Source organism: Myodes glareolus, chromosome 4 (assembly GCF_982192425.1).
Source record: "Myodes glareolus chromosome 4, mMyoGla1.1, whole genome shotgun sequence".
Lineage (NCBI taxonomy): Eukaryota > Metazoa > Chordata > Mammalia > Rodentia > Cricetidae > Myodes > Myodes glareolus.
The window spans coordinates 34,258,469-34,283,354 of NC_142029.1; the positions used below are offsets into that span (position 1 = coordinate 34,258,469).

The 24,886-nt window shown below is 44.9% G+C and overlaps 1 protein-coding gene and 1 long non-coding RNA gene across 3 annotated transcripts in view; one reads left to right on the forward strand and one right to left on the reverse strand.

Annotated features, from left to right (window-relative positions):
- LOC146894602 (uncharacterized) lies at positions 1-10,863 on the reverse strand. The gene is made up of 2 exons (XR_015001793.2): positions 10,641-10,863; positions 1-338 (listed from the first exon to the last, which is right to left on the reverse strand). It is a non-coding gene; the product is annotated as an uncharacterized LOC146894602 (long non-coding RNA).
- The window catches only part of Leo1 (LEO1 component of Paf1/RNA polymerase II complex), a 25,918-nt gene continuing 11,871 nt past the window's right edge, over positions 10,840-24,886 (forward strand). For both annotated transcript variants that reach the window (XM_048423532.3, XM_048423533.3), the window contains exons 1-6: positions 10,840-10,994; positions 14,831-15,589; positions 18,349-18,453; positions 20,303-20,397; positions 21,225-21,370; positions 22,216-22,300. In XM_048423532.3, coding sequence (XP_048279489.2) covers positions 10,937-10,994; positions 14,831-15,589; positions 18,349-18,453; positions 20,303-20,397; positions 21,225-21,370; positions 22,216-22,300 — 1,248 coding nt within the window. In that variant the 5' untranslated portion in view covers positions 10,840-10,936. The remainder of the gene's footprint in view (positions 10,995-14,830; positions 15,590-18,348; positions 18,454-20,302; positions 20,398-21,224; positions 21,371-22,215; positions 22,301-24,886) is intronic.

The window sequence follows — 24,886 nt, forward strand, 5'->3', positions numbered from 1 at the left end:
TTTGAAGAAACAAGACATTTAATTAACTCGCTGTTCTGGAGACTGATCCTCTAAGATCAGATGGTTTCTGGCGAGGAACTCCTCAGCTACATCACACCACGCCAGATGGCATCGTGGCAGGAGCACAACACAGAGGGAAGCCAGGCAGCAGAGAGGCCGTTTTATAACAGCAGCGCATCTTCCTGAAAACAAACTCCCCGTTCCTTCCAAGGGCAACACCTCTGATGATTTAACAAGTGTCCTGAACTCTAGCTCTTAAAGGTTCCACACCTCCCGAGGACCAAGCTTTCACCGAGAGAAAACACATGCAAACCACGACAGCCGGCACATGGCTTCACCTGTGTAGGAAGGAAGGGAGGGGCAGAGGGGAAAGTAAAAGAAGCAACACGCCATTAATCACTTTTTAAGTTTTACTTTTTATTTTTGGGACAAAGTCTCATGAAGCCCAGGCTGGCCTCCAACTTGCTACACAGTTTAGAGTCACAACTGAACTTGTGATCATCTTGTCTCTACCTCTTGAGTGCTAGGATTGCAAATGTGCCTTGCTCATGCCTTGCTCATGCAGTGCTGAGATCGAACCCAGGACCACTCTACCAACTAAGCCACATCCCCATTTCATAGGTTCACTCTCAACAAACATTATCTTGAGATTCAGCTCCATTTTCTCTCTATGTACTAGTCATCACCTCTGTTAAATTTATATTTGCCAGGGGAGCCAAAGCTGCCTGTCCAACTGTTCTATTAGTTTTTGTCTTTGTTCTTTTGAGACAGGGTCTTGTTATGTAGCCTGGGCCAGCCTCCAACTCTTCGTGTTCCTCCTGCCTCAGTTTCCCAAGTGCTGCAATTACAATCACAGGCCACCATATCACTTCCACCCACTCTTTATGATGCCACAGACTCTTCTAGCAGAACCTCCATGGCTCATGCAGGGCATTGATACCAGCTGACCCCACCCACCATTTCTGTCAGCAGATGCCTCGGGATAACAGAGAGGGGCATGAGCAGCTGCTTTAAGCACTTTGAGCCCTCCCCCTTTCTGTTCTCCTGTTTCCCACTAGAATGTTTGCTAATCTTTCTAGATTTTATTTGTGTGTGTGTGTATGTATGTGTGTGTGTGTGGTGTGTGAATGTGCCCATGTGTCTCTGGGGGCCAGGGGTCTATGTTTCTATATCAAATATTTTCCTCTATTGGTTTCCACCTCTTTTCCCCACTTTTCTTCTTTTTTCTTTTTCTTTCTTTCTTTTTTAGACAGGTTCTCACTGACTAGGCTGGCCAGGAGTCTCCAGGGTCCACTGTCAGCCGTTTCTGGGGTTACATATGCGCACGACCACGTATGTCAGAGCTGAGGGCCAACCTCAGGTCCCGATGCTTGCACAATAGATAGATACTTCAACTGCTGAGAACCACCCTGGAACCCCACCTGCATCTAAATTTCTTTCTTAGTTTTTAGAATTGTATTTACTTGCTGAGGGAGGTGTCCGTGTCATGGCATAGGCGTGGAGGTCAGAGGACCGCATTCAGGAGTTAGTGTACTCCTTCTACCATAGGCCTCTGGAGATCAGATTCAGTCAGGCTTAGCGGCGAGTTCATTTTATCTTCTGAGCCAGCCCTGCCCAGAAATGTAAGCTAGATTTCCCCCCATGGGCATTTCATATTTCATATTTCAGATGACCTAGAGCTATACAGGCCAAGATCCCTTTTCCTCATGTACACCCCATACTATCTGTGCCTTCTTCATGCAGAGTTTCTCTCAGGCCTGTCTTCCAAAGACCACAGTCCTGGCATCCTTAAAGGCATCCCATGTGCTATCCAAGGCCTTGCCAGTTTTCCAACTCTGCAACCTGGGAGAATTTAGGCATCTGTGATATACGTCCTTTCTGTTTGATGCTCCTTCCCAGAGACAGACACTGTGTCTTTCTCACGGTTTTACTCCCAGGAGACCTTGCGCAAGTAGCAATTAGACATTATTTGTTACATTGAAACATCAAAAAAGTTTATAGATTTATTTCTTTCTCTGAGATAGGGTTGACTTCCAGGCTATCCTAGAACTCTATAGATCAGGCTGACCTCAAACACACAGAGATCTGTCTACTTCTGCCTCCTTAATGCTGGGACTAAAGGTATGCCACCATACCTGGCTAAGAAAAGTATATACATTTCTTAACAGCACACATTTTTAGCTAAAGACCTCATTTTTCTACCTTAGAGAAGATAAGATACTTTCCTCACCTAAAGGGCAAGAAAGTTAGAATGGTTACCTTTATCTCCCAGGATGCAATGTGCTGTGTTAGTACAGGGGGAAAACCCACTCAACACTGCAAATTCAGACTTGCCCATGTAAGTCAATTTTTTTTCATGCTCAGATGGTAATCCATTCTAACTTTTTAAAGCTATGAAATATTGACCTATTTTCATTTCCCACAGAATATATTATTCGTTACTTTCTTATTGCATAAAACCCTATTTTCATCTGCAGCGGCATGGCCCCAATCCTCATTCCTGGTAGGCATTACATAACGACAGCAGGAGAGCTGCTTGCTTTGTGCTGGTCTTAGCCTGGAATCCCATAATCTGCTTCAAAGCAGGGCATTATGGAAAATCTGGCTGCGCTGCTCTGGCAGACATTTTCTCCACTTAACTATATTTAGAGCAAGAAGAATCATTTGGTTATAGTCTTCTACTGTTCCCGCCCCTCCTTGGCATCCTTGGGATGGTGGGATACTATGGATCTGCAGAGTGGGACTTCACCAGGTTCAGTTCTGAGTGTGTCCGTTCTCTCTACACCATCTGCTACTGATCTAGCTGTGCTCGGCAGCCGAAAATACAGACTTGTGGTGTTTTCCTCACGTCCCGTCATACTGCTCTGAATGTCTGTTTGTCCCGACTGACCTAATCACCAAGTTATTAGAGTCAGCCATTTTAGGAATTTTAATCTTCACAAAGAAGAGAAAGCAGAGCTGGAGAACAAGTCTAGACATTCTTACAACACAGACAAAGGCTTCATGCTGAGTTCCTACATCCTTATCCTTGTGATCTGGAATGTGACGCCCATAGTGAGAAACGGTACTGAATATGTGGTTAAGTCAGGAGTTTTGAGGTGGGCCGCAGACACATATATACAGTGTATATATAACAGCCTATACCCTTAGAGAACAGGGCAAAGGGAGATCTGATACACTACAGAGGAAAGGGCGATGGGACCATAGATGGAGAGTCTACTCATGTGGCCAAATGCCAGGGAGTGTTGACTGCTATCAGAAGCCTACCAAGACAAGGACAGGTTCTCCTGAGTTCTGCCGAAGCCGTTTTCCACCAGTAAGACTGAATTCCCAGCCTACACCGTGAGTGGTTACATTTCTGCTGAATTCAGCCACCAAACTGTGGTCAGGCACAAGCAAACAAAACAGCGGCCTATCCCTGAAATGTTTCTATCTTCGCTGCTTTCCTTTTTGAGCCGGTGTATTTTTAAAACCCCATCTTATCCTTTATAATATGTTTTCTCTAAGAAAACAACTTTCCATGTTCTTTTCAGTTTCCTTAGACGCTGGATTTCAGGATAATCTAACACACATTTAGCAATCATCTACTGTGGCCCTGGAATGTTTAGGCACTGTAGAGGGCAGACACAAAGCAACAGCGCACAGCCTGTCCTTAAGTGTCTGCAAGTATAAAACAGTTTTGATAGTGCTCATTGCCAGTGTGTGATAAAGTGGAAGCTCAGAACCATCAGGACGGACGGGCTGCAGTGATCAAGAAGAATGAAGATCTATGAGAGGCGCCTGGGCTGTGCAGTGGGCTTGAACAAGCAGACCTTACTGGGAGACGCTAGAACAAAGACGACTTCAGAATTTATCTTCTAGTCTTTCCTGAATCCCCTCCCCATTTTCATTTCTGTGTTGTACAAGTAACCTAGATTCTTTTTCTCCTTTTGTGTTCAGTGCTACAGATTGAAGCTAGGGTCTCATGTATACTAGCAGAGTTTTCCACCACTGAGCTACACTGCCAGCTTCTTTGACTTTGAGGCACATTCTTGCTGAGTCCCCCAGGCTGGCCTGAAACTAGGGATTCTCCTACCCTCGCCTCCTGGGTGGTTGGGGTGAGAGATGTGTACCACCAAGCACCACAGGGTTTCACTTAAAACATTCCAGGAACATAACATTGTACCACGAGACAGCTTCTGTAATCTCATGCACACAGAGAAAAGCTTTGCTAGCAATTCAAAGTATCTTCTTCAGCCCCCTGCCCCGCCCTGTACACACAGTGCTATGTTAAGGCAATTACTGCAGGAATGACAGCACGCTGCACACTTTCTTTCCCTACCTGCTGTGAATAGAGAAGAACGGGACATTTTAAGATAATTCATCTTTGGAACACACATACACACACACACATGCACACGCACACATTTCCCTAATCTTATTCTGATCACATGCTTTAGAAAAATCACTTTTCTAACCACATAATGGTCTGTGCTGAGGGAAGAAGAGAATGGGGCTGGGGGATGGGAGCAGGGCAGACCCAGGGGGAGGGAGAAGCAGGGAGAGAAAGGAGAATTGTTGTTGTTGTTTTGTTTTGTTTTGTTTTTTACAATAATCTGAACAAACACAGGATGGAGACAGTGTGGCGAGATGTCTTAGCAGTTAAGAGTACTTACTGCTTTTACAGAAGACCTGAGTTCAGTTCCGAGAACCCACACCAGCCTACTTGCAGCCACTTGTACCTCTGACTCCAGGGATTGGACGCCCTCTTCTGGAGTCTGTGGGCATTGAACTTACATGCATACTCTCATGCACATACATATGCCTAGAACTAAAATTCAATAATTAATTAAAAGTTAAAGTCAAGGTCTGAGGGCGTAGCTCAGTTATCAAGTGACATGTGAACAGCCCTGGGTTCAATCCCCAGCACGGCAGAATTAATTAAAAGCTCTATGTGGTGACTCGCGTCTGTTACCCCAGCAGTCAGAGGCCGAGGTAGGAGAATCTATACAAGTTCAAGGCCAGCCTGGCCTACAGAGTGAAGAAAAACAAAAGTAGGCTGAGTGTTGGTAGCCTATGCCTTTAATCCCAGCAGGTGGATCTCTGTGAGCTCGAGGCCAGCCTGGTCTACAGAGCGAGTTACAGGACAGGCTCCAAAGCTACAGAGAAACCCTATCTCACCCCCCCCCCCAAAAAAAAAACCCAAGTAAAATTCACTATAAAATGGGGCAGTACCTGCTGAAGTCAGGAATGAGAAAGATCTTTTCTACTGTTCAACATCTTGGACCATGTTTACCTTTGAGATACAGGAAAGTGCAAATGACAGAGAAAACAGTGACCATTAAAGCCAAGCACCCAAACCACCCAGAGTCCCTATCATTCAGCAATCACTGCACATACATTTGGCTTGCTTCCTTCCGGACATTTTCCTGTGTCAACGTGTGTATACACACATACGTCACAATTATGAGGCTGGTGACACGGCTCAGCTAGGAGTGCGCTCTATGCTAAGCCTAGCGAGTGACCTGAGTTTGCTCTCTAGGACATACACGGTAGAAAACGGCTCCTGAAAGTTTTCCTCTCATCTACACATGTGTGCTGTGCCACATGAGCATGCACAAACACATAGACACAAAAAATGGGCCGGGTGGTGGTGGCACACGCCTTTAATCCCAGCACTCAGGAGGCAGAGGCAGCTGGATCTCAGTGAGTTTGAGGCCAGCCTTGTCTACAGAGCAAGTTCCAGGACAGACAAAACTTGTCTCTGGGGGCAAAAAAGAAAGAATAACATGCAGTAAATTTAAAAATATAATGCAATATATTATGTATCATATAATGTATGTGAAGTGTGTTTGTAGTATGTGTGTGCATGGTATGTATATGTATTGTTTGTGGTGTGTGTGTATTTACCATGGATGTGTTTGAGGTGCTGGGGATCAAGTCCAGACCTTCAGACATACTAGTTACCATTGAGCTACAAAGTAACCCTACTTAAGTTACATTATAACTTACTTGGACAATTCTCCATGGTTTTTGTTTGCTGGTTTCAATTTCTGATTATAATAAAGTTTCTGTGAACATTTTAGCTATTTATTTGCATATCTGTCAATTTTTTCTCTCAAAATTAATTTCTAGGTGATGGTCTCTGTGCTGCAGAAATGAGAATATATATATATTATCATATACATGTAACTAAAAAACTTGTACAATTAAAATAAATTTTAAAAAATGTACTTGTTTCTGTCTAGAAAAATAGCTTTTTTTGAGACAAGGTTTTTCTGTGTAACTCTGGCTGTCTTGGAACTCACTCTGTAGACCAGGCTGTCCTTGAATTTACAGAGATCCTCCTGCCTCTGCCTCTTCAGTGCTGGGATTAAAGACATGCACCACTACCACCTGGTGAAAAATAACTTCCAATAACACAGGTAGACAGAAGATTTATGGTGTTGGTGGGATCATCTGTGTGCTGTGTCTCTTTGCTTAGTTTTTCTTGCTATTTTAATCCCAAGATTATAATCTACTCATATTTTACTTCCATGTTAAGTAGTAGATAAAAGGTACATGCAGATATAGCTCATGTGGTATAATACCTTCCATGGCAATTCTCACACAATACAGCAGCAATACAAACACATATGTTCCCATATTTGAAAGCCAAATTTACCGGAACATCAGTATGAATCATAATCAACCTAAAATGTCACACCCATTAAGGGGACTATCCCCAGCTGTCATTTCCTGGTGAGTAAGGAAATAAATTACAGTAAAGGAAAGAAAACCTTCAGTGGACTCTTTAGGGGAAATTTCCCACTTTCTGGTGCCCAAGAAAAAAAACATTTTCCTAAAAATGTAGCATTGTTATTTTAAACTGAATCAACAGCCAGGTGTAGTGGTGCACACCTGTAATCCCAGCTCTTGGAGGTTGAGGCTGGAGGATCAGGAGTTGAAGACTAGTTTGGGATACAATGAGTTTCAGGTCAGGCAGGGCTATATGATGAGATTATTTAAAAATAAAACAAAACAAACAAAAAACACCAAAAAAAGAACAAAATCAGAAACGATCACTTTGCCAGACACAGAGAGAGCTTCACTGCTCTCCTATATATTGAGAGGCAAGGCAAGATGATCCCTGGAACCAAGGAGTTCAGGGCCAGCCTGGGGAACAGGGTGAGACCTCATCTTCAACATCACAGCATCCAGCTGAATATGTATTTCTGAAGTGTTTGTTTTAAAAATAGTGTTTTTAACTATGAGAAACAGTGGGTGAACACGGCTACATTTAATTTCAGAGGTCACAAGGGGCCTCTTTCTTTAGTTTGCTCTGCTTCAGGCTTCCCCACAGCTCACAGAAACATACAGTTTAAGAAAAACTGGCTAAGGGTGGGAGGGGGCCGCCCTTCCCTTCCTGTCCTCGTTTTGCAGGTGACAGGTCTCTTTAGCACACCATCACCATCTTGTGGCCTTTGCCACATTTCTGTTAAGACCTCCGCACTCTTGTAATTGAGGCCTGAAGCCTGTCTCCTCCTAGTGACTCCCTCGAGAGGGAGGGACTATCCAGCGCCAGCCAGCCAGGCACACCAGTTCCCACCCTCTGCTGAGATGGCATCTCTGTGCTTACTCAGGATTCTAAAATACCCAGTTAAATAAGTAAACACACCAGACAGAGTTCATCTGAGCAGTGTCACCATAAGGAGAACGCTTCAGTTTTGTCTTTGAGCTAAGTCTATTTTATTCATGTTTCAAGATAGGGTTTCTCTGTGTAGCCCTGGCAGTCCCAGAACTTGCTCTGTAACCAGGCTGGCTCTTGAACTCAGGGATCCGCCTATCTCACCTCCTGAGTGCTAGGATTAAAGGCATGGACCTCCAAGCCCAGCTAGCTGGATCTATTTTAGTAGTTTCTTTTTATTTCATTTTTCATAAATGGACATACTGGTGCGGATGTGCACATTCCTAGCACTTGAAAAGTAAAAACAGGAGGGTCAGATTCAAGGCCTTCCTTAAAAATATAGGAAGTTTAAAACCTGCTTGGAGCTAGGCTGTGGTGGGGCATGCCTCTAGTCCTAGCACTTGGCAGACAGAACTTGAGTTCGAGGCCAGTCTGGTCTACAGAGCCAGTACTAGGACACCGAGGGCTACCCAGAGAAACTCGTCTCCAAGAAACCACAAACCCGACTCTCCCCACCCTGAAAAGCCTGCTTGGGCTACATGAGACTGCCTTAAAAGAACAAACCATGCATATACACTGCAGATGAGTGGGGGTCCCTGACAGTCTCCTCTGTTTCAGAAGTTGGGTAGTGTTCTCCACTTCTGTCTCCAGATCCTCCCCACTAATTTATTAGGGCTTTTAAAGATGTTCTATTATGTCCTCATTTGTCGTCTCTGCTGTCCCGGTCTCTCCTTCCGGGTACTTGGCACTGTCTTCGTGGTATCCTTACAGCTGTCACTCTCCTCCTAGCAGGCCCCGCCTCCTCTGCCTGTTCCTTCCCTCTCCTGTCTCCTCCCTTTGCTAGTGCAGCAGCTGACCTCATCCTGCTTGCTGGCGAGGTCTTTCCAGGACACAGTTCCCTGGTAACCCTCAACAGGCAGGAAGCAACTAAACCCAGCCTTCTCCCAAGCCCCTCTGCGTTGGAGGGGAAAGGTCCCAACAAACAAAAGGTCCACCTTTCTTTCTCTAAGAAATGCTTTAGGATTTAATAACTTTCTTCTGCTTGCTGTGGCTTGTTTGCTTTTTTCTCTTTTCTCCACATAAATACACATTTTCATAGGAAGTGTACCCAACCCTTTTCAACATTCATCTTTCCTTGCCCAAACTCTCATTTACATAGGGAACTAATAGGGCTTTGAAGTCGACAATCAAATCTCCTAAAAATCCAGCTGATACATGGCAATGAGCAGGCATGGAGGTTAAGGATAAAATACTTGCCATTATTTTGGAAAACAGGTCAGGTTTAATTTTGGGAAGTGGTGTCTATTTCTAGATACCCAGAAAACTCCTCCATATGGAAATTAGCTTCCCTTCTAAATAGGTTTGATAATGCCAAGTATGTACAGAGAGAGAGAGTGAGAGAGAGAGAGAGGAGAGTGTTATATGAGGCAACTAACTAATGTGACTCTCAGTTTATACTATATTATGCATTTTCTACTATGATTATAAAAACAATCCCCAGAATCCTTCATGCCAAATGCCCTACTTTACTTTCTATTGCTGTGGTAAAACACTGACTAAAAGCAGCTTGGGAAGGAAAGAGTTTATTTCGCCTTACAGTTTACATTACGTCATGAAGGGGAATCAGCGCGGGAACTCAAGGCAGGCACCACACAGAGCCACAGAGAAATGCTGCTCACTGGCTTGCTCAGCTTGATTGCTTATATGAACCACCTGTCCAGAGGTGGTGCTGCCCATAGCACACGGGGCCCACATCAATCACGGACCAAGAAAATGCCTCACAGACCTGCCGACAGGCCAGTCTGATAGACGTCTATTCTCATTTGAGATTCCCTCTTTCCAGATGACTCTAGCTTACGTCAAATTGACAAAACAAAACCCTCTCCAGCATGCCAAATTAATAGGGAAAACATAACACAGTCTGTCCTACTAGATAAAAATTTCCTGGCTTACTCTAATATATTTCCATTGTAGAAAAATCTAAAAAACAGAACAAAATAAAATCTTTGCACCTAGAGCTAATTAAGCACCACTGGCATTTGTTATCATTCTAAATTTGACTTTAAATTTAGAGGACATTTTATACAAAAACCAGAGGGTATAAAACGGCGATAATAAAACCGGAGAGATGGCTCAGCAGTTAAGAACATGTACTAGACTGTGAGGGTATGGGGTTGGTTCCTAGCATCCATACCACGTAGCTCACAAGTGCCTGTAACTCCAGTTCCAGGGGATATGATGCCCTCTTCTGGCTTCTGCTAGTACTGCAGGGGATCGGATGCCCTCTTCTGGCTTCTGCTAGTACCTGCATGTAAGCGGTACGAGTAGAGACAAGCAGGCACACATGCAAAACAAGGAATCTTAAAAAGGCATTTCCCCTCCCTATCCTCCTGACCTTGGTTTTTCGAGGTGGTCTATCTGTATAGCCCTGATCACTCCATAGCTGGCCTCTACCTCAGAGATCTGCCTACCTCTTCCTCCCAAGTGCTTGGATTAAAGTCGTGCACCACCATCACCTGGCTTTGCACCTTATATTTAAAGACAGGATTCTTTATTGAGCCCAGAGCTTGTGGATTCTGTGCTGGGATTACAGTTGTCAGAGCCATACCTGAGTTTAAGTAGGTGCTGGGGTTTCAGAACTTCACCGCCAAGCTACCCTTCCAGTTTTTTTTTCTTTTTTCTTTCCCCTTCCTTCCTTCCTTCCCTTCCTTCCTTCCTTCTTTCCTTCCTTCTTTCCTCCCTCCCTCCTTCCTTCCTTCCTTTCTTTTTTTAAGAGGCGGGGGTCCTCAAGGATCCTACGCTGCTGCTCTTGAATTTACTAGATAGCTGAGGATGAATTTGGGTTTCTGATTCGGCCTCTGGAGTGCTGGACTACTGGGGTGCACCACCACGTCTGGCTAGAATTCTCACCGTCTTATTTTTTGCGACAGGGTCTCCCTATGTACCCCTGGCTAGCGAGAACTCGTTATGTAGACCGAGCTGGCCTGGTACTCACAGAGATCACCTACGTCTGCCTACGCAGCGCAGGGATTAAAGGCGTGAGGTTTCCAGGAAACTGAAGCCTGCCGCAGCTGACAGGTCCTAAACCAGTCGGCTCCGCACCCCAAACTCTGCGAGGCGGCGGGCTAGCTCAAACTCTCCGGGGGCGGAGCCCGCCGAGCGCACGCGGAAACTAGGTCACAGAAGCAAAGAAGGCTTTTGTGCCGAACTTTACGACACTGTCGTGTTCGCTGGGCCCCGGCCGTAAAGCAGGCTCGAGTCGGCCAGGCCAAGGCCGCGGACCGAGCTGCCATGGCGGACATGGAGGATCTCTTCGGGAGCGAAGCGGAGAGCGAGGCGGAGCGCAAAGGTGCGGCGAGCGGGCGGGCGGGCTCCGCGGATGGGCGCACGGAGTGTCGGGTTGCTTTCCGGCCGGAGGCGCGCCGCCGGGCACCGTGGTGCTCCCACGCTCTTGCCCAGCGCCCCCTGCATGCCCGGCGGTGCCAGCCTCTCCCAGGAGACGAGCGCGGAGTCTGCGCCTCGAGGGCCAGGGACCAGCCTGGGCTCGTGGGGTGGCGGGTGGGGGGAGCTGTCCGGGGACGGGTGGTCTGTGTCCCGCTGTGCACACCTGGCCGGAGGAGGGGTGGCGGCGTCTAAGTTCACTGTTCATCGGGCCCGATAACGCCCTCCCGAGTGAGACAGTGAGCTGATGGGGGGGACTGCAGATGCTCGTGAAGGGTCTGGGGGTGGGATCGGGACCAAGATGGAGCTGTGCCAAAGGACTGCGCCCCAAGAGATGAGTGTCCTTGGAGAGCCCATTCAGAAAACTCCTTTCCTTGTCTGTGATGTAAGAATGGGGGAGCTTGTGGGGTGTTGGAGAGAAGTGACAGATTTGGTGAAGAATGAATGGGTTGTATGGTGCATGGTGGTTTTTCCTAGCACGGGGCTAAGAATATTTGAATTTGACATATGAATAGAAGTGATTTGGAATGAGGAAAGATCCGAGACCAACCTCAGAATTCTTGCAGCCCTCCAGGCCCAGAGGAGCCTGCATAAATGTCTTTTTCCTCGCCCCTCCCCCCGGTTTTCGCCAACTCCAGTTTATTTGCAATTACTACAGTGAAGAGAGCAGTAGGTGAAAGTACAGAGAAGAGAACCGAATTCTGCCATGAGAGCTCTGGTCAGGATCAGCCCCGAATACTTCTGCATAAACTCCCGTCCCACAACTTTGCTAGTAGTTTTTCCTCTTTGTTTATTCTTGTCTCTTTGAGGCACAGTTCTATGTAACCCTTCCTATGACTTCCATAAGGTTTTTCATTTCATTCATCCAATAAACAATGATCCCTATAATTTTCTGTTACTTTGTCAGGTGTTGGGAATGTAATCGTGAGGAGACAGGTTCCCTCTCCCCAGCGTAGTTCTTTTTTGATGCATAGTTGACTAGAAGCATTGGTTAGTGAGATGTATCCTACCCTGTAGTGGTTTCATATAGCAACACAAGGCACAGGGAAGTGGTGTATCGAGATGATTACAATTCTAAGCTGTTTTTCTTTCTTTCCATTTTGAAAACTTCTAAGGTCATTACAGTGTTCTTCCATCTTACCTAAGTTAGCGGACACTCTCAGATTTACTTCTGGGTCTGGTGTGCTGTCCTTGACAATGACTCTTGATCTTGAAGTTGGAGTGGACGTGACAGAGTAGTACTTGGTAGGCCTGCCTGCTTGTCTGCCTTGCCACCCTCACCCCCCACCCTGACTCCCAGCCGCCTCCTTCCCTTCCTTTTTTCTCTTTCTTCACACGAGCTTCTGTGTGTGTTGCCTTTGTTGGCTTTATTTATATTCCTGAATCTCTTGCCTCAGTGAGTGTTGGTGTTACATATGTGTACCTCCACCCCCAGCTAGGTGTTACATATGTGTACCTCCATCCCCAGCTAGGTGTTACATATGTGTACCTCCACCCCCAGCTAGGTGTTACATATGTGTACCTCCACCCCCAGCTAGGTGTTACATATGTGTACCTCCATCCCCAGCTAGGTGTTACATATGTGTACCTCCACCCCAGCTAGGTGTTACATATGTGTACCTCCACCCCCAGCTAGTCGTTATTTTATGGTTTTCATTTCTAGTGTAGGTTGATTTTGTGTCTTGTTGCTATCCTGCAGCTAATACATTAGCTGTAATAGTTTTTGTGGCTTCTTTAGGGTTTTCTACATCTGAAGCCATGCCATCGTGATTAGAGACAGTGTACTGTTTCTTTCTCTTACCTGTGTATTTCACTTGCTCTGGTTAGCACTTTCTTTATAATGCTGAATGGGATTTGCAAAAGTAGATATTGTTCTTGACTTTAGAAGGAATGTATTTAGGATACTAGCATTATTTATGGTTTATAAACATTGATTCTATAAGGCCAATAATGACATTACCACTTCCATTCCTGACTTTAGTAATTTGAATCTTGTATTTTTTTTTTCTTGGACAATCTGACTAAAGGCTTAATTTTGATAATACTTTTAAAGAATGAACTTTTAGCCAGGTGTGATGGTACATCCATGTAATCCTAACACTCGAAAGCCAAGAGTATTGGCACAATTTTAGGACAGCCTGGTCTACATACTGGTTACAGGCCAACCAAGGCTACAAGAACCCATATGATGGAAAAATAAACAAGCCCGCAAACCTCTGGCTTTATTGATCTCCACTGTTTTTCCATTCTTTGGTTTTTTGAGACGGGGTTTTTCTACATAGTCCTGATGGTCCTAGAACTCACTCTGTTGACCAGGCTGACCTTGAACTCACAAAGATCCGCCTGCCTCTGCCTCCTGAGTGCTGGGATTAAAGGTGTGTGCCACCGCTGCCCTAGGCTAGGCTTTATTTTCTTTTTCTGCTCTCTTAAGATATTGATACCTTAAAGGTAGGATGTTTCTTTGAGCTGTTTCTTTTAATGTAGGTGGTTGTAGCTATACATTTTCTTTTGAGCTTTTCCTTTTGTCCCCTAAGAAAATACTTTCATTTTCATTCATCTTAAAATAATTTCTAGTTTATCTGTGGTTCATTAAGCACTTTAAATTTTTTAAATATTTATTTATTTATTATGTATACAGTATTCTGTCTACGTGCATGCCTGAAGAGGGCACCAGAACTCATTACAGATGGTTGTGAGCCACCATGTGGTTGCTGGGAATTGAACTCAGGAACTTTGGAAGAGCAGGCAATGCTCTTAACTGCTGAGCCATCTCCCCAGCCCGCCCTTTAAATTATTAAAAAAATTTTGAAGCATAGTTGCAAGCTATGAAAGTCTAGGTCAGGCTGAATCATGCTTAGGGGTCATGTTCTTGTCTAGCACATGCCAGCCCTGTTGTCAGCACCTCAAAAAGGAAAAAAAAAATGTGTTTTTTGTTTGACAGTCTTTTTCTTTTCACATTTGAATGCCTGTTTTTGCTCTATAGTTTTTGATGAAAAATCAGCTGTCATCCTTATAGAGGATCCCTTTTATGAGACAATCTTGCTGTTTTCAAGATTCTCTGATAACCTGATGATATGTTTATGTGTGGATCCCTTTAGGTTGTTCCTGTGTGGCATTGACATTCATTAAACTTCTTGAATGTGTGGACTCATCATATTCGGGTCATTGTTTCTTTAGCTGTGATTTTTGTCCACACCTCTGATGGCACCTTGTACAGTTTTTTCTATACTTATGCTTTTAAGCGCTGTTTAGTTTTCTTCTTTTCTCCTCCTGCTGCATTACAGGTTCTAAGTAATGGTACCTGTACCAGAAATGTAGGACTGTGTACTTCTTTGTATGGGTGAGCTAGGCAGTGAAGGATGGGGCCGGGTAAGGTAAAACATGAAGAGTTCTACATTATTTATTTATTTATTTTATTTCAGGTTTTTCAAACAGGGTCTCATGCTATAGCCTAGGTTAGCCTAGAACTTAACTGTGTAGCTCGGGCTAGCCTCGAATTTGAGTTGATCCCTTTGCCTCAGCCTCTTGAGTTGATTGTAGGTGTGGGCCACTGTGCTTGATTACTGTGAGTTTGCTAATTTTTCTTAACTGAACATTCTCCTGGTTCTTGAAACTTCTTTGCCTCTGAAACATTGAGAAAGTTGACTCCAACACTTTTGCCAGTTCGTGTTTGCCGTTTATCAAGTTGAGGTGGACTTTTAGAGTTCTTTGCTAACATTACCTTGTGTTTGCACTATCCCCCAGATTCTGATTCCGGGTCTGACTCAGACTTTGATCAGGAGAACGGTGCCTCTGGCAGTAATGCTTCCGGCAGCGAGAGCGACCAGGATGAGAGAGGTGACTCGGGACAGCCCAGTAACAAGGAACTGTTCGGCGATGACAGCGAGGAGGAGGGAGCCTCTCATCACAGTGGCAGCGACAATCACTCTGAACGGTCGGACAACAGGTCAGAGGCGTCCGAGCGATCTGACCATGAGGATAATGAGCCCTCCGACGGAGAGCAGCACAGTGGCTCTGAGGCCCACAACGATGAGGATGATGAGGGTCACAGATCAGATGAGGGCAGCCACCACTCAGAAGCAGAAGGCTCTGAGAAAGCACAGTCAGACGACGAGAAGTGGGACAGGGAGGACAAGAGTGACCCGTCCGACGACGAAAAGATGCAGAACTCCGACGACGAGGAGCGGGAGCAAGGCTCTGACGAGGACAAGCTCCAGAACTCCGACGATGACGAGGAGAAGATGCAGAACACGGACGATGAGGACCGGGCCCAGCTCTCTGACGATGACAGACAGCAGCTGTCTGAGGAGGAAAAGGGGAATTCTGATGACGAGCATCCTGCAGCTTCTGATAATGATGATGAGAAGCAGAATTCGGACGATGAGGACCGGCCACAGGTGTCCGATGAGGAGAAAATGCAAAACTCTGATGACGAAAGGCCACAGGTCTCAGATGAAGATCGAAGGCATTCAGATGACGAGGAGGAGCAGGACCAGAAGTCAGGTAAAGATTCATGGGAAGGTGCGACTCAGAAACATCTGGGTGCAGCCTTGCTGCCTTCTTGTTTATTTCTAAAGATTTCTTTTTTTTTTTTTTTGTATCATACTTTATGCAGATGGCTGTGTTCCCTGCATGCACCACGTGCGTGCGGTGCCCATGGAGGCCAGAAGGGGGTGTTAGGTCCCCTGGAACTGAAGTTAGAGCAGATTGTGTGCCACCACATTGTTGCTGGGAATTGAACCTGGGTCCTTTGGAGGAGCAGCTGGTGCTGTTAACCACTGAGCCATCTTCCCATTTCCTTTATTCCCATCTTTAGTATGCTGTTTTTCATTTTTGTTTTCTCCTCTTCTATCCTTTTATTTTCACCTTTTAAAACTCTCTCACACCCACACTCTCTCTGCGTTCTTCTAAATTTCCCTGTTTGTTTTCACTGTCTTTCCCTTCCATTCATAAACTGACTAGGTAGAGAAAAATATTAAAGAGCATAGTCTTAGAGAAGCTAAATGAACTTAGTTGGTTCCATTTTCCTGAGTAATTAACAAGCACATGTGACAGCTTTGCCTGCAGTAAATGATGGCATCATTGAACTATCCGCATAGTAGTACTGAGATATGGGTGCCGTGTTCCACCTCAGAATTTAATAATGAAAATTAAATTTTAATAAAAATTTAACCATTTAATAATGGTTGTGCTTATGCATACATGTGCCATAGCGAGGGGGTGGAGGTCAAAGGACAGTAGGGCACAGCAACCATACAGCCTGATTTTTGTCTCTGGGTCCCCCCCCTTTACAATTGTCAGTTAGATTGCTCAGCTCAAATCAACACATTCTTCATATAGGATATGAAAATATTTTAGAGATTGAATTCTTTGTATTATATAAGTCACCCCACTTAGGTTAAATCTTTCTAGAGTAGTATATATGGATTACTTCATTTCTGTAGGTGATTGGTCATGTTGTATTAGTTTGGTTCAGTCTTGGAAAGCTTAAGTACAAAGAGAGAATTGTTCCTGTAATATCTTATGAGGAACATTCAGAAACACATTTTGACTTTAAGGACAGGATGTTTCCCAATATGGGTTTAAATCTGCATAGACTGTGCTTAGGGCTCCATAAGTATTTAGTAACTAGTTCAGAATAAGATTCTCTGTGAGGTTATCAGAATGTTTAAGCCTCATACAGTGCTGGCAAATTAATTCAAGAACAGGTCAGAGAGAATCTGCTTTTTTGCTCTGTCTTGTTTGTGTTTGGTATAGGGTCTCATAGGCCCAGATTGCCTCCAGCTCTCAGGTGCTAGTATTCCAGGCATGCGCCACCATAGTCATTCTCCATGAATTGTTTTGTTTTGTTTTGTTTTTTGTAGAAAGGATATGCTCTGTAACAGCCCTGGCTGTCCTAGAACTTGCTTTGTAGACTAGGCTGACCTCGAACTTACAGAGATCTGTCTGCCTCTGCCTTCCGAGTACTGGGATTGACGCCATGCATCCTTCTTCATGAAATTTTTTTTATGTTTATTTATTTATTTATTATGTATACAATATTCTGACTGTGTGTATGTCTGAAGGCCAGAAGAGGGCACCAGACCTCATTACAGATGGTTGTGAGCCACCATGTGGTTACTGGGAATTGAACTCAGGACCTTTGGAAGAGCAGGCAATGCTCTTAACCACTGAGCCATCTCTCCAGCCCCCTTCATGAAATTTTTAAGGGAAATAATTATACCATCTAGAAAATAGTCATAGATTTATCTCTCACAATTTTACCTTCTTTCTATAATGTATCTGTATAATTTAATCATAAGTTTCAATACTGGTTTTCTCATCTCTGTGCAAAATTTCTGCTTTTAGAAAACCAGGTTCTTTTAAAACAAATTTATTGGAGACAGGATCTTGTAGTTTAGTGTAGGCTAGTTGTGGACTCCTAACCCCCTGGTCACGGTTCAGCTATTTTTTAAAATTAATACATGGCCCAGAATTTGGGAGGTGGAGGCAAGTAGATCTCTATGAATTCAAGGCCAGTCTGGTCTATATAATAAGTTCCAGCCAGGATACAAAATCTTTACCAACCCTGTCTTAAAAAATAAAAAAAAAAAAAAAAATTGAGAGAGAGAGAGAGAGAGAGTTATAAGGTTGACTTTGTATTATTGGTTTTGGAGACAGGGTCTCTGTATATCTCTGGTCAACCTGGAATTTATTGCATAGCCCAGGCTAACCCTGATTTTGCGGCCCTCCTTCTGCCTCTGCTTCTGAACTGCTAGCATTACAGGCATGCACCACCATAACCAACTTTTTAATCTTTTTTCTGTGATGGGCTGAACCCAGGGCCTTGGCCATGCTGGACACACTCTATGACTGACTGAGCTACACCTCCACCCTTAGGTTTGTGTGCAGTTTAATTAGTGTTGACATGTTTATAGATTTATGCAGCTACCACCATCATGATACAGGACAACATGTTATGAGACACATTTTATAGCCACGCCCCTTGCCTGTACCTAACCTCATCACCTTCTGATCTGTTCTGTCACCATGCTTTTGTCTCCTTGTGCCTCGGCCTCATCAGTTGTAGGACTACAGGCACTGTCTCTGCCAGGCGAGGTTTTCTTCTTTGACTTAGCCTAATATATTTTATATCGATACAAATTGTTACATGTGTCGTCCTTTTCTATTTGTTGCTGAACTGGACTACTTTGCATGAATGTTGCAGTTTCTCTGTAAAGCTTGGACGTGATTATGTACAACTTCTAATACTGCTCTTTTAGAATCTGCAAGAGGCAGTGATAGTGAAGATGAAGTTTTACGAATGAAGCGCAAGAATGCAATTCCATCTGATTCGGAAGCGGATAGCGACACTGAGGTGCCCAAAGGTAGCCCTTCTATTTCTTTGGTACCCACGAGTAGTTCCTGACTCTGCTTTTAAACCTTTTTAAACTCCTAGAGCTTGGGACTGCATGACTCACAGAAGACTGTGTGAACCTGCTTCTTTGTTTACAGTTTGAGTGAATTTATCAAGGTGGGGGCTGAGCCTCTGTACTGTTTGGAAGTGACAGTGTGTTCTTCAGCCCGAGTAAGGAGAGTACTGGACTGACCTTACTGTTCTCAGACTTTAACAGTTTAATATTAGATGAAGGCATGAGCTTTGACTGGGTTACAAGAAGAGTTCATTCATGTAAGTGCAGGTTAAGGTTGTTGTAAAGGTGGATGTCCATGTTCATCTCTGTTCTGTTTGCAAATGGCAGATGGCCACGCAGTGAAGATGTCAGTGTGAAAGTCAGAGCAGACAGAGCTGTGATAGACGCTTGGGGATGCGCAGCTGTACGACCCTGCATGGTACTAGGCAGTGCTCCAAAGCTTCGAGGGGTTTCCTTAAGGCAGACAAGATAGCAAGCAAGATAAGCAAGGTTTACTTAAATATCTGCTCAGGAGTTTCAGGAGTGCGCTTGGGAAACGGATGACCTGCTGTGTTTGGTTGGTCAGACTTCTTACTAGATATAAAATAGGGTGATGCAGACAGAGGTGTTAGGATTGGTAGGTGGTGTCTACTGTTTTGTTTCGGTCACCAGTGTGTTTTGAGGCTGTACTATATACTGTGACTGTTGTAGGCACTGGGAGTATGGCCATGATTGAAAATCGTCTCCTTTGTAGAACTTGCCACCTGGTGCCTAGACTGGGGAGACAAGTAAACCTCACATGTACAGTAGTTGGGTGGTGATATGAGCTAAGAAGGGAATACTGAGGGAGGGGAAGGCACAGGCATGTTTCTGTTTTACTGTGTAAAGAACTTCAGTACTCTGCTCACCTCTGCCTTGCTGTCCAGTGATTTTTTTTTGTCCCTTGCCACATCTTTGTAACTCAGTCTCATAGTGTATCCTAGACTATGTCTTTACCAGTCGTTCTAACTGTTGTAATTACAATTTTAAACAGACGCTGGCGCTCTAACCACTTCTGGTTTTCTCTTTGCTTGCTGCTTTGATGGGTACCTCAGTGATGTTCTGCCTATGAGGGTGGGGCCTGGCTAGACACAGACATCTAACTCTGACATAGAATGTGTTAGCCCAAATACGAAGATTTAGCCTGGAAGAAACAACTGACTCCTAAACACACGTGCCTCGGTGCCTGTCCCTGCACACACGTGCCACAGTGCCTGTCTCTCTGCACACACGTGCCACAGTGCCTGTCTCTGCACACACGTGCCTCGGTGCCTGTCCCTGCACACACGTGCCACAGTGCCTGTCTCTCTGCACACGCGTGCCTCAGTGCCTGTCTCTCTGCACACGCGTGCCTCAGTGCCTGTCTCTCTGCACACACGTGCCACAGTGCCTGTCTCTCTGCACACACGTGCCTCAGTGCCTGTCTCTCTGCACACACGTGCCTCAGTGCCTGTCTCTCTGCACACACGTGCCTCAGTGCCTGTCTCTCTGCACACACGTGCCTCAGTGCCTGTCCCTGCACACATGTGCCACAGTGCCTGTCTCTCTGCACACGCGTGCCTCAGTGCCTGTCTCTCTGCACACACGTGCCACAGTGCCTGTCTCTCTGCACACACGTGCCTCAGTGCCTGTCTCTCTGCACACACATGCCACAATGCCTGTCTCTCTCCACACACATGCTATAGACTTAGGTTTCCGCCATTTTGTGATGCTGGCCCAGAACTCTTAGGGATGTTAAAGTGAAGACCAAGTATTAACACTCTGCATCTTTCCTTTTGCACTGAAGACAATAATGGAACCATGGATCTGTTTGGAGGTGCCGATGACATATCTTCAGGGAGTGATGGAGAAGATAAGCCCCCTACCCCGGGACAGCCTGTGGTAAGTCAGGGTACTAGTGTGAATTGACCCATACTCAAGTGAGACAGAGTCTCAGCTGAAGGTTCTCTCTCTTTCTTCAAGAAGTTGCTAAGTCATCATATGAAAATACAGTGAGTGGAACCTTGGTTCCAGGGAGGAGTAGATGTGACTGCAGCTACCGTGAGACGGTGCTGGGCCTCACAGGCTGAGAGCATGAGGACCTGGTGTTTAAGAACCCTTCACTTTATTGTTTTCCTTACTCATGTAAAGTGTGCTGTCTTAGTAATTTTTCCTCCATTCCTTTCGTTTTTATTGGAAACAGGGCCTTGCTATGTCTCTGCACACATGTGCCACAGTGTAGCCACGGCTGGTCTCAGACTCACCATGTGGTGCTAATCTTCTCTGATGCCATTAGCGTGGCTGCATAAGTGCTGACTGAGTGAACACTTCCGTCCACGGAGGTCTGGAAGATCCTAGGTCACAGTGCTCTGTAGCGACACAGCCAGCCGTGTCTTGCCTTTCCTGAGATGTTTTGCAGATAGATGGACAGTGCTGAGGACTGAGGGTGCATTAGTCCTAAGACAATATCTTAATATGGTTCTTGCTGGGCATGGCAGCTCATACTTGTAATCCCAGTACTTGGAAGGCTGAGGATTTCTGTGAGTTTGAGGCCAGTGTGGGATATATAGTGAGTTCTAGGCCAGCCTGGGTGACAATGAGATCCTGTCTCAAACAAAATTGAGAACAAAGTGAAAAGCAGTGTTGCTCCCTTGAGTTATAAAATGTGGAGTTGCTCCTGGGCTGACGCCCACTCCCAGCAGCTCTGACCTTCTGCCTTCTTGCACTAGGATGAAAACGGCTTGCCTCAGGATCAGCAGGAGGAGGAGCCAATACCTGAGACGAGAATAGAAGTAGAAATCCCCAAAGTGAACACTGACTTAGGAAACGACTTATATTTTGTTAAACTTCCCAACTTCCTCAGTGTAGAGCCCAGGTAAGGAAATCAAGATGTCTTCTGAGTGTTGGCTAGAAATATGTGGGTATTAGCCTGGTGGTGGTGGCACACACCTTTGATCCCAGCACTTGGGAGGCAGAGGCAGGCGGATCTCTGTGAGTTAAAGGCCAGCCTAATCTACAGAGAGAGTTCCAGGACAGCCAGGGCTGTTACACAGAGTACTGGAATCAGAGGTGTACACCATCACCAACTGTCTGCAATCTGATGCTCTCAGGGGACACCTGGTCTCCAAGACACTTAGTACCTACTGCAGCCCACCAGCACTGCAGTGAAAAGCAGACCTGTTGGCCACTGCAGCAACTGTTGTCACATTACGACAACTGCTCTTCAGCTGTTGTTGAAACAATGCTGGTGGGGACTCCCAAGTTAACGCTCAAAGTCTTGGGTGATTTTCACACTTCAACCCAGAGAAAAGGATGTGGCCAGCTACAGTGTATGTGCTCTTTTCTTTGCAAGAGTTCTATAATATGAAAAGTTGAGAATTTTTTTTCTTTTAGACATTGTCTCACTATGTAGCCCTGGCTGGACTGGAACTCACAGATCTGCCTGCCTCTGCCTCCTCAGTACTGGCATTAAAAGTATGTGCCACCACATTACTATCTGGAATGTTTAACCTCATTAATAATTTATTTCAAGTAATATATAATAGCATAAAATTTTTAATTTTAGCATATTTTGAATGTTTTTAAGTTGAGCTTCAAACTGAGCATTGTGGTTTTTAAAGTTATGTTTTATGATGTAAAGGGTTGTGATAACTATAACTACACCATGGCGGTGCTCTTTATGAAATAGCATTAATAGTTTATTTTAAAAACCACTTGTAGGCCTTTTGATCCTCAGTATTATGAAGATGAATTTGAAGATGAAGAGATGCTGGATGAAGAAGGGAGAACCAGGTTGAAACTGAAGGTACCATGCAGTCTTTGCTTCCCTTCGATAGAGTGGATCTGGGGACACCAACCTAAGTCTTGAGCTCTGAAGATGGTTTTTGTGTCCCTTGTTCTATCAGCCAGATTAACCGTCTGTCTTCTCAGAATTCTTTTAATGCTAGGGATTGAACCCTGGGCCTCTGCATACTCTTCATGGAGCTGTGTCTCTGGTCCCTGACATGTTGCCTGGGGGCTAAACCTAAGCCCTTGCAGGTTAGGCTTTTTTGAAAATTGAAGGCAGAATCTCACTATGTAGGCAAGTTGTCCTTAAACATGTGGTCTTCCCACCTCCACCTCCTGAATGCTGGGTCACAGACATGACCCACCATGCCTGACTCGGGGTTGAGCTGGTGCATTTCCAGTTGTACCATCCTTACCACATGCAGCAGCTTCCTGAGTGTCTACGTGACATTGTTGAAGATGGACCCTGTCTAGGCACAGGTGCTAGAGCTGTCAGTGACCACTGTGGAAATGCAGATCAAGAAAGAAAGATGAAAATGCCAATAATTTGCTCAGGATCATACAACTGATAGCTTTAGCCTGATAGATGGTTTGGACTTTTTATTTGCTCTGCCCTCCACTGTCTTTGCACTGCAGGCTCATATATCAGCATTATTTGCTTGGTATGCGTGTGTATTGATTCAGAGTTAGCAGTATTAGTTTCTCATGGCCATTTTAGTGCCTCTGACTTCTTTTGCTGCTTCTCATTATTTTAATCATTTATATAAATTAATGTGGTAGTTCTTTATTCCTTAATCATTTTAGCAGTTTTCTATTTTCTGTCATGGTGCAGCAGTGAGTATCAGTGTACCTCATAGTTTAGACATCAGTATTTTGCTCTAAAACCTGAAGTACTTAGAGTACAAAGTGTCAGTGTTTAATATAGGTAGCTCTCCTTCAGATGCTCGGGATGTGATGGAAAGTGACCCTAGATTTGTTTCTTAAGTGATGGTTGAGACAAGGTGAACAGGCTTAGAGTTAATTGGTGGCTGAGTCAGGAACCAGGTATGTGCTCTGTGAGGTTCTGTGTCTTTAGAAGTACTTCCATGTGCTTCCTTCCTGTAGAATGAGACTTCATAGTGCGTCCTCAAAGACATTTTTCAAATGTCTCAGTTGCTAATTCATCTGCTGGTTTGAATGAGAATGGCCCGCATAGGCTCATATGGTTAAATAGTTGGCCCTCAGCTGGTGGAACTGTTTGGGAAGGATTAGGAGGTGTGGTGTTGGAGGAGGTGTGTCACTGGGAGTGCACGTTGAGATTTCCCAGGTTGGCTCTGTCTGCCTTGTGCTTGTCGATGAGATGTGAGCTCTCAGCTACTGCTCCAGAGCATTACTGTCTACTCCCTGCATGATGGGCATAGCTCTAACTCTGAATCTATGAGCCCCAAATTAAATTCTTTTTTTTTTCTTTTTATAGTTTGTCTTGGTCATGGTGTTTTTATCTCAGCAATATAAAAGTAACTAAGACAATACTTGTATACGTGTTCATATATTTATACGTAGCTAACTGCTTTAGTTGGGGTTTCTGTTGCTGTGGTAAGCACCATGACCAAAAGCAAGTTTGGGAGGAAAGGGTTTATTTTATCTTACACTTTCATATCATAGTCCATTGTTGAAGGAAGTCAGGGCAGGAACCTGGAGGTAGGAACCGAAGCAGAATCCATCGTAGAATGCAGCTTTCAGGCTCTCTCCTCATGGCTTCTTCAGCGTGCTTTCTTAGACAACTGAGAATCACCTGCCCCAGGGCTGGTACTGCCCAGGGTGAGTGGGGCCTCCCATATCAATCATTAATCAAGGTAGTACCCCACAGACTTTACTACACTCTGATCTGATGGTGGCATTTTCTCAATTAATTCCCTCTTCCCGAATTTATCTCTGAGTTAAGTTTACAAGAATCAGCTGGCACACTACCTATTGTACGTAAGAGAGAAAACAGGAATAGTAATAGATTGTTTTACTTTAATTTCTTAAATTTTTAAAAATTACATATATTTATATGGTGTGTGCGTTCACATGTCCATGTCACACATGAACTTGGGATGTTTCCTTCTCCTTGTTTCCATCTTCTTCTTCCCCCCAACCCTGCCTCTTTAGACAGGGCCTTGCCTTGTAGCCCAGGCGGGACTGAGACCCACAGTCCTCCTTCTGCAATGCTCCTTCCGTAGCACCCCACATTCTGGGAGCACAGACGTGCACCACAACCCATGGGTTCTGCATGAGTGTATTTTCCCCTTTACTGCTGTTTTAGTATGTCTCCGGGATGTGGCACGGTAAATGCACATAGTTAATGTGCTGTGTTCTCCTGGAAGGACCATCAAGTTTTCATTTCTGCAGCAGTGACTTATTTTCTAAATCTGTCTGGCATTTTTCCATCCTGCAGGTGACAAGTCCCCATATGTGTGTGGGGAGAGGTATTTCCTGGGTCAGCGGGCCTCACTTTTACTGGTTCCTAGGTCTGTGATGCTGCTTCCTCTACATGCGTGTCTCACCTCCAGAGTTCTCTTAGGAGTTCAAGCTTTGCCTCCTTACCTCAGAGCTCTTCAGTTTTAAATGCTCGGGCTGTACG